General features: G+C 37.3%; 1 protein-coding gene across 2 annotated transcripts in view; it reads right to left on the bottom strand.

The window, feature by feature from the left end:
* SUCLG2 (succinate-CoA ligase GDP-forming subunit beta) overlaps positions 1-14288 on the bottom strand; it is a 101181-nt gene that overhangs the window by 37464 nt on the left and 49429 nt on the right. The window contains exons 5-10 of one of the 2 annotated variants that reach the window (XM_042880842.1): positions 14037-14189; positions 12899-12988; positions 10198-10294; positions 5055-5216; positions 3874-4016; positions 3034-3119 (exon numbers count right to left, since the gene is read on the bottom strand). In XM_042880842.1, coding sequence (XP_042736776.1) covers positions 3034-3119; positions 3874-4016; positions 5055-5216; positions 10198-10294; positions 12899-12988; positions 14037-14189 — 731 coding nt within the window. The remainder of the gene's footprint in view (positions 1-3033; positions 3120-3873; positions 4017-5054; positions 5217-10197; positions 10295-12898; positions 12989-14036; positions 14190-14288) is intronic. The other variant, XM_042880841.1, reaches the window with a different exon arrangement.

A 14288-nucleotide genomic window follows, 5' to 3' on the forward strand; every position in this document is an offset into this window, starting at 1 on the left:
AGGATAAACCGTGAAAAATACCTTATGTAATAGGGATGAATAAGCAGTATCACTTTCACACCAAGCACAGCTGGAAAATAACTGAATTGCAAAATTATCATTTAATGATACTTTCCTTCAGAATTCTCTTCACTCTCTCACATGCCTGGAAAATACCAACCCTGAGACTTCTGCTCCACACAATGCCACTAAACAATGAGGCACATCAGTGCTGTTACTTCTCCCATCACTGAGATGAACAGCGAGATGCATCTGACATAAGCAAACAGCAAAGCAAAGTGACAGGAGTAAGAACACACATTCCACATTGAGTAAACAATAATCTGAATTTGGAGCAAGGAATGGCTACAGGGAAATCAAAAGCTTTGTGTGTGCTTGATATTAATTATTCCCTGGATATCAGTTTCCAGATGTCAATACAGAGCATTTTTTCTAGAGAAATGTCTGTCAATCTGTCAATAGTTTTTCTGCCTATATGGCAAGCAAACACTTGTTAACAGCAATTCATTTGGTAAATCTTTTGTAGCACCACCAAAGACAGGAGCCAAAAAAATCCAAACAACTTCAGCCTTTAAGCTCCTGTATTTCAGTGTTACTTTCTACTAGGAATCGATCAGTAAGTGCAGGCAGTCAGTGGCATGACAAACCTGTCCACAGTTTACACTTTGGTATTTTAGTGCCTGTTAGGGAAAGGCAAGGCATGCCACCAAAAACACAGACTGCACATCACAATTTATGCAAGCATTAAAGGGCAATTCTCCTATACCAGTAACCTACACAATATTTCAATTATTCTGTTATAACAGTATGAGACAGGAATGCCAGAGGATAAGACTGGCTTAGGGTTGTAGATGAGATGCTTCTAACTTCTACCCACCAAGAGCCTACCTACAATGGGCTCCCACTAAGGTTTTCAAACTCATGACATCCAAAACTTCCCATGAAGATTCCTCTCTGCAGTGAGTATTAAAAGGCTGAGAGAAAAACTTGTAGGTAGTTTAGGAACATCAGCTTTGTGAGCTGCCCCAAGGCAAAGCAAAGGGCTGAGATGGTCACTAAGCTGCAGTGTCCTGGACAGCAAATTTATTGACAAGACCATGTTTTCAGCTTTAGCCTTTTGGAAACCATGGAATGCTATGAACAGTTATATGGTAAACACAACAATCTATATCTTCACTGTAAATAAAAATGAGCACCTGTTGAGCTTGGAAGCATGTGAGAGTGCTTAAAGATGGGGACCTCAGCAAGCACAGCTACACCACTGCATCGTGCACACAGGGAGGGGCCAGGCAACACTCAGAGCCTGAAACACTGAAGTTAAAACCTTTTCTACATACTGCTGGACAAAGAGGAGAAAAAAGGCTCAGCAGCTCCAGCTCCCAGATCCACACCCTCTTCCTCATTCTTGTCTCTCCTTTTCAGTAAGTAAGATTTCCTTCCTGCCAAGCAGACACACTGAACAAACTCAGAGCAACAAGACAGGCAAGAAGGAAAAAAAAAAAGTCTGGAATTTAAATTGTGAAAAGAAAGGAATTCAGAGCCATAGCAATGACCTGTCCGACCCAGGAAGTATTGGATATGGCAGACTGCAAACAAGACCAGCAGAGCATAAAAGGGTCACTGACTCCAAAGACAGCATTTCCACCCAAAAGCCACTTCACAACCTTTTGCAGCAAACACAACTTTTTTCCCCTATTCTTTTTTAAAGAATTATAAACACTGACAGCAGGTAGATTCAACCAAAAGCAAACCAAAGATCTTTTTTCCCCTCAGAAGCAATAACCCATTTTACTAAATGAAATTGTGGCACATCTGTATTTTTTTTTTCTTCAATATAATACAGGAAAATAAATCTACTGGAAAGTGCAGTTGAATATTTTCTTCTGGAAGATTTCCTTTCTTGCAGTGTCCTTAACACTGGCAGTGCCATATTTCAGTACAGCCAGTCACGTTGAACCCTGCAGACTGTTTTATTCACTCCTCAGAAGCCCGATGTTTTTGGGCAAGGATTAACTGGCTTCAGAATTCCCAAGGACAAGATCTTATATTCTCAATTAAGGTGGGAATCAGGTTAAAGGTTGCAGGGAAATTACTGACCAAATTACTGACCAAAATGCGAATGCTACATTAGACAACACTATGTCTTAGGACTGAAAGCCTAATGTTACCTAAGAAAAGAAAGGATTCATTCAGTTACCTTATTTAACTAACAAACAGCTGGAGAAATGAAATGAGAGATTTGTCAAGTTTTCTGAGCAGAACGAAACAAAACATGATTTTTATTTTTTAACAGTTAACTTCCATTAACATTCAACGGCAGAGCAGTAAGAAAAGCTACAAGAGCTTTGAGGTTAGGCTGGTATAACTGCCAGAGCTGTTACAATCTCTCATTATGTTATCATGGTTATCACTGGTAGTGCTAAATAAGGGAATATCGAATAGAAGGAGGTTAGGGATTTACAAGTTAATATTGCATATGCAGATACAGGATAGCTGAGAGCTACTGAAATGCCTTTTTGATTCAAGATGGCTTAAACTCAGTTTTCATCACCAAAATTAGTACCTGCTGTTTATGCTGCAGCAGACAGAAAAATGTATTAGCATAGTGATAATCATAAGGCAATCTGTGTATTTAGACCTTTACTGCACCTGCTTCTCCACCACTAACACAAGTTTCAGAACTAAATTACATCTCAGCCAAATCTTCATCATCATACTAAGCATGCACTGCACAAACACAAACAAATCTGTTGATAATGTCCTGAGAATAACTAAAACTGACACAAATGCACACAAGTATGTCAGTATCTACTAGCATCAGGCAATGCAGGAAACTAAGATTTTCTACCACGGATCCAAGACCCATCCTATTTCCCTTCCACCCTACACAAGATAACTTGCTTCTCTACTTCTTCAAGGCTATGGTCTTTTAGATAGATATATTACTGATTAGAATAAGACAACAGGTTGTCTTACTGAGGGTCTTGGGAACAACATAAACCTAGACCTCCACAGACAAAAAGTCAGCACTACCCAGGTCTATGAGAGTGTAGAAAGATGCAGTGTTCCAAATCTTGTTGATGATTCCAGTAGAGTTGAGACATCCAGGTACTGCATGCCTTAAAAATATAAAAGAAGAGTTGCAGCTTCTAAGGGTTTACAATATGAAGTCTATATGTGATTATTTTCTACTGTAGATTTTCTTCCAGATTTTGCCTTGAACTACTGCTGCAGCCCTTTTCTATCTGAAAAATCAGTTTGTTGCTTACTGCTACCCAGGGTATATAGTTACAGTGATATAATTTTCACAGGAAGGTGACATTTAGATGGTTTAATGGCATACAATGAAAGTAAGGAAAAGGGAAGGAGACAAAGGAAGAATTAAAAAAAGCCAAATCCACAAAAAAGTAGTAAAATGCTGAAACTGGGACTTCAGTGGAGATGCTTAGGTGCAGAAAATGAATATGATGATCAAAGCCCTTTGATAGTTGATAGATCTTCATGAGCAAAAGAAAAATCTACAGCAATGTAGGCTCTGACACAAAAAAGCACAACTCTGTGTTGGCAAGGCTGGCTGGCACTGCTCCAGCGCTGATGCCTGATCAATAGCCTCTCACTAGCTATTCTGCTTCTGTCTGCAAAAGGGCGCCAGTGACCTCAGCATGCTAACATGCATCTCTGGAAATAGCTTCTGCTCAACACAATGGTTAGAGTCTTCTCCAATTGTTTAAGGAAAGAGGAACTTAAGGAAAGAGGAACGTGCTATTAACTGTATTTTCAGCATACTACTTGTAGTTCTGGAACATAGCAGGGCACAGGGGATCTTCCTGACCAAAACCAGTGCTGAGCTGCTTCTTTTTATTTATTTATTACCTTCGGATCAGCAGTCAGCAGTTTGAATGCTTGATACACTTGTGCTTCTTTCACACCTCCACCCAGATCCAGGAAGTTGGCGGGCTTTCCTCCATTCAGAGATATTATATCACAAGTTGCCATTGCAAGGCCAGCTCCATTCACTATAATTGGAAACGTGTAATGTGTGAAAAGAATTAAAGGCATCAGTGCAGCCACATTAACGTGGCCCAACATACTTCATAAATACATCTTCATAGGTCAGTACTTATTCAAGAATATCCAGAGAAGTGAATATCTATTCAAGGATATCTGTTACAACACATTGTTTAAAGTCAGGTGCACACACAACAACATTTAGATTTCTTTATGATTTTATTGATTTTATGACTTACTCATGCCCCTTCTTTTAGGTTCATATGAGCACTGGAATGGAAGTTGTTAAAGAAAAACTTCCAAGAACAGCAACCTCGATATGAGCTCCCCTCCCTCCATTTTGACAGCGAGAGATAATGCTTAGTATTACTATGAAACAAACAACTAAATTTTGAGGACAGGTATCAGATGAGCCTTAAAACTGCCTTCTGTTTTGTGTTTGTACCAGTCTAGAAGCAGTGTGACAGGCACAAACACCCTCTAAGTTAGCTACGGTAGATGAGAATTATTTGTCCCTGGTATGTTTCCCTGATGGATAAAATAAGGCTTCTGTATCATCTGGAATTTAACAGAAACAGGCAATACTAGATAATAATAGTAATAATAAAAATTACAGCAGCGTTGCCAATTCTCTTTTATATTGAGATTAAAATCTCACTGTATTTATTTGAAAAGAGAACACCATGTTTTTATGAACAAGCTTTTGCAGCGCCTTCTAAGTTACACCGCCTCATTTCCTACAACTAATAATCAAATCCTGATTGCTTTTCTTGCTTTGTTTTTAATTACTGGCAAGATCAATTGACTTTGTTTAAAAGCTGAAAACAGAGAAGCCCCACCAGCTCCCCATACAGTTCTCCTCCTCCCCAGCACATCCCACACCCTGCCTGCCTGCTGCAGACCCCAGCGCAGCTTCCGCACAATTTCAGTTTCATTTCTGCTGGAAATATTATCAAGGGTGAATTGAGCATCAGAATGTAAACAAAGCCTGTACACTGAACAAACATGAATGCCTTCAAATGTCTTTCGGATTTATTTGTTCTTACCAAAGCAAGCAATATTTCCATCCAGTCCGATATATTTTAAGTCATATTTGGCAGCCTCGTTCTCTATGGGCTCATTTTCAGACTTGTCATCCATGGCAAATATTTCTTTTTGCCTAAATTCTGCATTGTCATCAAAGTTTATCTTGGCATCAAAGCAAACAACTGAAGAAAAAATATAAAACATAGACATTTAGAGATTAGTTAGAGCTTCTGAAATACTACCATTGCTGAGTGCTACAGGAGGAGAGGCTTCCTTATGGTTTGATGCTGAAGTTCCTGCATTGAGTCCAACAGAAAAGCACAAGCTTTTCTTCAAACTTACACTGGGAAAAAGTACAAGTGCCTCCACACCACGCAGCCACGTGCCTTTGTCAAGGCATCATTTTCTGTGTTTGCTTTACATGGAATTAAGTTACAAAGGCAGGTTTTCAATCTGCACAGGTGGTCTGCAGCAATTTCATAAGGCAGTCTACTTTAACTGAAAACAGGTTAGCAATTCCAAGCAAATACTGACACTTGCTTGAATTTCTGAAACTTTTTGAAATTTCTGAATTATTTGAATTTTAATATTATCATCTATACATACCTTATTTCCCCAGAGATCCAAATTGAAATAACTTTGAACAAAAAAATGATCCAAATATGATTTTTCTGTCAACATTCACTACAGTTGCAAAAAAAGAAACCAACTACCTGTCTATGCTTGATTATATTAATACCAGAAACCAGCTAGTAAACATAATACTCACATAAAACCAAACAGCAATAGAAATGCAGGTAGAGTAACTGGTTATTTGCCTATTTACTAACTTGTTTATGGGTTTGAATGGGCAAATACCTCATTAGATTTAGTTGTTCTAATGGTCTTACAGTTACTTATCATTTTACTACTTCCATAATCTTGGTTGTACTAGCTCCAGATAATTACTGACTGCAGCATAACTGATTTCTCAAAGCAAACCAGCCAGATTTAAATTTCTTTAAATGTTGCATCCAGAAAAATCTAGTAGCCTTCCATTCTGCTCTGATTTTTATTGCTTTGACATACACAGACAGTACACACACATGAGCACTGCACACATCTCTGCATTTAGAGGCCAATAACAAGTAGACAATTTGATACAGCTATCCATTAATTAAAATGTCTAAACACAATATATTTTCAGAAGAAGAATGTAACTATTTAACTTGGAGAAAAATACCATGGCAAGCAAAAAATAGACCCATTTAATTGCTTGATTTGTGTTAGGTCTTCTTGGTTTTGATTTTTTTTGTTGGTGGGTTGTTTTTTTTTATTTGATTGCTTTTCTGTGGGTTATTTTTTTGTTTTGTTTTCCCAAAACCTGTGACTTGTACCCAATAACAGATTACATTAAAACTGGATCTAATTTAGTTTCAGAAACTTCAGTTTTAGAAAACTGTTCACAAATTCTCACATGTAATAAATCTCTGTTGAGAGTCTAGATCCTACCTTGTGACTCATGTGGAATGGAGAAATACCTTAAGCCTATTTTTTGTTAACAACAAACTGAGACCTGTACAACTTTTCCTCTTCAAGCTTTCTGTTCCTTAAATTGTTATAAAATCAAAACCTTCAAAACTAGACTAAATGTGCTGTAAGTCCTCAGAGCTCTAAGTCTGCCTTAGACATGAACATCCTCAATGGCACAGCAATAGAACCTCACTTCTAAAGAAAATTCATCTTTAACAAAGGTTGTGCTGTACCAAGTAGCAAAAAAACAGCTCATAATATTTATCAAACCATTTTCACCATCAAAAGCGTTTTGTTACATGCATGATAGATTTTAGAAATGAATTTTTCTTCTGAACAAATATATAAAAAAAAGCTCCAACTCATATTCATGGAGTATTTCTGTTGTTTTTTTTGTATGGCACTATAGGATTTATGTCATCTGCCAATTCAGCAGCTTACATTGAGAACAAACAAACCAAAAAACCCTGGCAGTTACAGGCTTTTGACCCAGGAGCGTTCACGAAAAGAATGTGACACAGAATTAAACAAAAGGAAATACATAAGATAATGTATTTTCTAATGGAAATTCACACAATTGAAAAACACAAATCGCAGCAAGAAATAAATCCATCTTAACCACTGCTTTGACAGGAATAATGCTCTTCATATGCAGACTTATATTTTATCATTAGAAATAACTGCTTCAGGCTGCTCAATGGTTCTTCCATTTGTTTTATCTTTATTCTTAAGACATTTCAAATGGAGAAACTGCTGGCAGAACAAATAAATAAATGAGCACAGGGCAGTATGTGTTTATGTCTGCCAGCAATACGGCTTCCACAGCTTGAAGCCTGCTCTGTTTCTGACGCTCCTCAGTTTTCTGGATGCGAAATGCACAGAGAAACCTTGGAGAAAAGGATGAAAAAGCCCTGTGAAAACTCTTTGCATCCTTCAAATTGAGCCTTGCTCATTACTGCAGCTTGGCCAAATCTACTCATTTTTTGCACAGTGCTGCCTCAGAGTGCAAAATAACAACCACCAACCCCCCCAAGGCCTCCAAGCAAGGATGCAAAGCTACTGCCACCATGGTCCTGTACATCAGCTTTTAGGTGCACAGCACTTTTGTCTCCTCTCATTCCCAAACATCCCTCCCTTCACTTGCCCTGCTTCTCTTCCAGCTTTCCTTTCCTTATTGGCCAATCCTCAGCACCTAAATAAAATCCCTTTCTGTGGTTACTTGACAACACAGTCTGCGCCCTTCATGTGTCCACAGAGATCACTCACTATTATTCAAGATGTACTTAAAGATCTTTCTTGCAGGAATCACTGCTGAGATGATGTATGTGCTGAACAGGAGATTTAGCCCTTTCCTCTGCCAAAACAGCATAGTCATCAACTGTTCAACCAATTTTTAGGAGAAAGTATATAAATACATATTTTAAATTTTTTTCCAACATCGGTTATCTTGAACCCAGAAAACATACTACATAAGTACATCAGTTATAGCAAACAAATATACTAGTAAATTTGTATTGAAGTGAACTTCATAGCCTGCAGGAACATTCCAGTACTTCTTTTTCTTTTCATTTGAATTATTCAACTTCAAAAAGTCAAAAATGTCACCTGTGCACATTGCTAGAACTTGAAAATTCCAGATCACTCATTTTACAAGTCACTACTTCACTGTTGTGCTATAAATTTACTGTGCAACACAATAAAAATCTCATTTCCAGATGGTTCTAACGAGGCCAATGGATCTCTATAGACAGTGGGGGTAAGCAAACAACCTACTCTGAGGCAACTTTTCTATTTCTATTTAAAATAGAGCCTGTACAGAAGAGCTGCACTGGTTGACAGAAAAGCTTGTTTCTCCCCCAGTACACACTTCATAAATAGGCCAAGAACCAATGGAGTTAGAATTAGTTGCTAAGAATTTGACTTCCATTTATCAAGTTGAGTGAGGTTTATAATGCAGCAACTATTGAATCAATTTGCACGTTATTATGGTACGCCAAATGAGCTGGAAATCTGAGCACACATGGCTGCAAAAGATTCTCAAAGAGAGTTAAAAGTACTCAGCAGAAATAATCCTCAAAGTATAAACACCACCCAGGAAGGTAAAGCATTATGGACACCAGAACACAAAGGGAGTTTATATAATTCTGCCATCAAAGCACAACTCATGCACTTTGGCAGTACTTCTACCTTAGTTCAATCTCACTTCAGTTCATCAAGTCAAAAAATAAAACACCAGAAAAAGCAACCTGGACACACTTCTGATCACTATTACCATCATCACTGAGTTACTCTCATATATAAAACAATATTTCTTCGTTGTATTTGAATACGTTACTTTAAAGCACTGAAGTATTGCATTTATGACAGAATGTAGCACCTTCTGCAATGAAATTTGGGGGATTTGTTTGAAATCTGAGTTTGTGATTAGCAGAATTTTCATGTTAAACTATGGAAAACTCTCTGCCAATTTGTTAGCATTTGGTTTGTTCATAAAAATGGAAAAATCAAGGTCAGAAAACTGGAAGAATGACATTGTTTCTGGCCGCAATTCAGCTTTTGAATTCCTGACCAACTGAGCCAAAACCATGGATTTTTAGTGAAAAGCTGTTTATTTTACAAACTAGCTGTAGGCACTAAAGGTACTTTAAAAGCAGTATTTTTTTCAGTTGTTACTGACTATAGTGAGGAGCTCACAGTCTTACCTGACAAAGCAGTGATCTCTTTTCCAAAAGTTTCCGGAAGAGCAAACAGCTACATTCCTAATGTCTCAAAAAACGGGCCAAAGTTTTCTCCTTACGCTTTCTGATTTCCACTTTAATCTGTAGGTGTATTTCCTAAAGCTCAAAATAAGCTGGAATTGTCTTAAAACCCACTTGAGAACACTCAAGTACTCAAGAAATACCCACTGCCACTTCCCACTATCAAAGATTTCTCTCAATCCTGCACTATTACTTTAGGCAAGGCCTTCTCTAGGACATCACTGGTAGCAGGGTGGTAATTCACATCTACTGGGATCAGCCCTACTGTACTTACATACTTAAAACAGCCTCTTTTAATTCCTCTTCTCTGCCTCTGACCAAGCTAACTGGTCAGCTGGAAAACCAACCTGCAGAACAACGTGAAAGCTAAATCAGCTCCTTTTGTTTTCCCTGCACCTTCTTCTTGGACACACATTCCAGATCAATTATCCCTTTTTATTCCCAAAGGATTTAACAGTTTCAGCTGGAATTTTTCCTGTTGGTTGTGGAATCATGCACTTAGAATTTTAACTCTCCTATAGGTTTATAAACCTAAATTAACCTATTTTTTCCTCACAATCTCAGTAATTCTAGCAGTAAATATAAATAATATAAAAAAACAACAGTAAAGCAAAATAAAATGAAAACAACCCTTTGTGTAAGAGCAGCAAAAAACGTTGCTGTCTCTTACCATGCATAACATGGAGAAGCTGATACTTCCATTATTTGAATTAAATAACAAAAGATATTGAAATGTAAAATCTGCTGTGGGAATGTTTATGAATATTGCTTAAATTACATTACAAAATGAAATTAATGCAAAGCTGCTGCCACGATCTTCCATGCAATTTAATTTACAGTTTGCATAAACAAAGAGTTCTAACACATTCGTTCGTTTCCTTTAATTTCTTACCTTGCCCTTCTGGAGTTTCACCAAAGGGATTCACTTCAACCTGAGTGGCATCAATTTTCAAGAAAAGATTATAAAGCTTCTTAATTTGATCTGCTGCCTGAATTTGATCAAGAGATTTACAATTACCACACAGAAAAATAAAAGTTAATGTTTTCAAGGCAGAGGTAAGCCGATATTGATTATTTTTAATGTGTTAAATTGCACACTGGCTGTAGATAATTATGGCTTTTATTTCTGTTTTAATTATAAATATAAATACTACCTAAAATAGCAATAAAGTAGCATTATGATGCTGCATAACACTTAGTAAATGTGCATTTAAAGACTACATGAACGAGATTTTCTATGAAATAAACAGCGTGATTGGTACGAACAACTTTAATTTCAAAAGTATTTAGCAGTTTATAATGACACATTCTCCAGTACACCCAGATCTAAGTTGTGTGCACGTTAATTAGTCTGAATTCAGAAACCATAAAGCAGTACGTGTATATAAGTGACTTTAGAAACAATATGCATTTCTTCCCGCCTCACTCTCTAATGTTTTCAAGAAATTACATCAGAAGTATGCTCATTTATTCCCTAGAAGATATGCTTGCTTATTCTTCACTGCTTCTTACCGCCTCTCTCTGTGACTACTTCTGGGGTCAGAGTATTGCCACTGCCTACTAACTACCAAGCCACTTATTCATATGATATTCTTCCATTAAAAGAACAGCTTAGTCTTCAACAACAGCAACACAAACTTGCATTAAAATAAAACACCCTTTGTTTCATTATACAGCAACAAGCTATTAGCTGAAACGAGCCTGCAGATGAAGAAGTACACTAATAAAGTACTCTTCAAATTTGTTCCTTCATTACTGATCATTTGACTGAAGAATACAAACAAAAAACATTTGGGACCTCTCATAATAAGCAAAAGAGAAGTCAGTTTTCCCCCACAATTTCACGCGCAAGAGAAAACATTATAAACAGAATGACTCAACCCCAGTGCAGCCGTGCATCAGGAAGAATGTGATCAGCAGGTTGAGGGATGACCCCGTCCCCCTCTACTCAGTGATGATAAGGCTGCACCTCAAGCACTACGTCCAGTTTTGGACTCCATACTCCCAGGTTGTTCAGAAAGAAGGCTTCCAAAACTGTTCTTGGTCATCACATGCCCTGCAATGAGAGGCTGAGGAGCTGGGCTTGCTTACTCTGAGGATGCTGAGGATCAATGTAACGGCAGCCTGTAACTGCTATGAAGAACAGTTACAAAGATGATGGAACTGAACTCTTTTTACCAGGGGCAGACAATACCAAAAAGGCACAACAGCCACAAACTGTGCCTTGGGAAGGTTCAAACTGAATACTGGGAAAAACAGAATAAAACCAATGCTTTTTGCTAAACGGCTTCTAGACCACTGGAGAACAGCGACCAGTGTGGTCAGGAAACCTCTTTGTCTTAGAGGTTGTCAAGGCTTGGCTAGATGAAGTCACAGCTGATGAGATCTCACGTTTCCCACAGCCCCATTTTGAGCTGGAGAACGGACTAGCTGACCTCCAGACATCCCCTCTGACCAACACATTTAAGACTCTTTAAAGAATTATATTTTTGTCCTAGCACATCACCAGAATTACTTAAGTTTTATTAAGGGCTGCTCTACCTTTCAGCACCTCACTGAATCAGGGAGAATCAGGGGGAGCTTAATGTCACCATTTCTCTCTTTCAAGCCTTTTCAAGGCAAAACATAAAATCCCAACCCTGAAGTACTGAATGCATAAGTAAACACTAGGATTCATCTGAATAAAACCTACGTCCCTGTGATTCAGTGAATTCCTTTGAGGAGCTGATACACAAACAAAGAAATGCACGCACCAGAGCATTATGTAAATGTAATGTTGAGAAGTCCATGTGTAGTTGTTAATTATTAAGTACTAGAACTCTTCAAGGGTTGAAAGGTTCTACAAAATCATTCCTCCTCATTAAATATACAGCCAACTCTTCAAATGTGTGTTAATCAACTTAATGGTTATGCATTTGTTAATTGCACAGTTGGGACAGAAAATAATTAAAACTGCTGAATTAAAAATAAAAGAGTTCTACAAAAATGACAGTTTGATACTATGGAAAAAAAAAAAAACAACAGGCAAAAGCAGCTTAATATTGTATCTGCCTTTCAGTTATCAATGTTAAACTAAACAAGCTTTTTCTTCTCTGCAAAATGATACATAAAGGCAAAATTCTTGAGTACTTGTGTCCTGTGTGGAATTCCAATAAATGTAAGTAAAAGAGATACAGAAAATACAACAAGCTGCTAGCCGTCCACCTTATTTTTGAGTTCAAGTAATAAAAAAAAGTTTCAGTTACATAACAAGATATACTTCTGCTTTTCCTCATGTTAAGGGAAAGTAGTACTTCCAAAAAAGTACCCATGTTATTCACTAAGCTCTAATAGCATTCCAGTAGAACCAAAAGAATTTCACACGGTGTAACAGCTTGTCATCAATTGCTTCTAAGACCAAGGATTTACAGTTCGTAAACCTTATTAAAATTGCTAAATCCTGATGACAAGTATGGGTACAATTTAGAATCTAAAATGTCAAAATGGTCTTGATCTAATAGAAACTTAGCATCTCGTGTCCATTTGGAAATCATTTACCATATAGCTTAGCTAAAATGTCTTCAGTAAAAGCCAAGGAAGCAGAGTCAAGTCACCTGCTGTTGCAGAGGTCCTTTGAATCCCAAATTTTTTGCCATCTGCAGTGCCTGATGATCTTGTATGCCTTCGAAAATATCTATTTCCTCCTGTAACAATGATATGCATAAATGTAGCTAAATACTCAATCGAATGGAGATTTATAACTTCAAAAGGAAAACACTTAGTATATATTTGCAAATTAGTAATTAAAATATGGCTGTTTGCCAAAGTTTCTGAGACTGAGGCTATAGCAGCTGCCTATAGGGTATGTTATAATTGCCACACTATCTACGAAACAGTCCTTCCAAAAAAATATGTAAATCTTCAGGATGGCATGCTGACAAGACAATGTGACACCAGTTTTCACTTTTAATTACTGTACAGATGGCGTTGACGAATATTTAGTCTGTTGATTTTTATGACATCTCCTGGAATATTTTCAAAGTGATGGTGTCACTGCCCAGTAACACTGTAAAGTTTATATAATTTCAAAATATACATTAAATATTTCTATAATTTCTTTGCATAATTATCCTTGTTTCTATCAATTATTTTCCCAGATGAACAGCTTCAGTACTCATTATCATGCCTCAGTAACATAAAAAAAATCTTAAATGTAATCAATGTTAAAAAAAACAATTAGAGCAGATGTATTGCAAATGCAAATGTCATCCAGGTAGTAAGAAATAATTAACAACTATGTCAATTAGAAGAAAGCACAAAAATAATCCAACTGGCAATGGCCCACTTGTGCAAGAACTGTGTACCTTCCTGAAAGCAAAGCATTGAATCACTCATAAAACATTTCATATGTTAAGTTTAACATGTCATGTAACAGCCAAATTTACACTCTTTGAATCACAGAATCATAGAATCAATAGAGTAGGTTGGAAAGGACCTACAAGATCATCCAGTCTAACTGTGATCAAGCTGCAGACACAAATACTGACATAAATCAAGTGTCATGCACACTTCATCTTTTACTAGATGGTTATGTTCAGCCCCTTATTTAGTGAAATGCGATTTCTGTGGTTTTTGCTAGCTTCTTTCCACATTTGGAAGTGGTGTGAATGAAGAAAAAAGGAAAAAAAATACAATATATTATTTTTGATAACTGATGAGGAAAATGTTGGATCTAAAATATTATTTCAATACCTTAAAGATAAGTTCCGGGCTTGTAGCTGCAACTTCTTCTATGTCAACACCACCCTGTGGACTGCCAACCATTACAGGTCCATTGCAGGCTCTATCCATCAAGATTGCAAAGTACGTTTCCCTTGAAATATTCAGTGCTTCTGCAACCATCACCTAAAAATCAATACAGGGGAGAGGAAAACAGAACAGTTCTGTGTGGTCCATTGAGCTGGTGCCATCTGATCTGAACACAGCTTCATCTCCTTAATGTAT

The sequence above is a fragment of the Lagopus leucura genome, unplaced genomic scaffold (assembly GCF_019238085.1).
Source record: "Lagopus leucura isolate 7727_CA_CO unplaced genomic scaffold, USGS_WTPT01 Super-Scaffold_100028, whole genome shotgun sequence".
Classification (NCBI taxonomy): domain Eukaryota; kingdom Metazoa; phylum Chordata; class Aves; order Galliformes; family Phasianidae; genus Lagopus; species Lagopus leucura.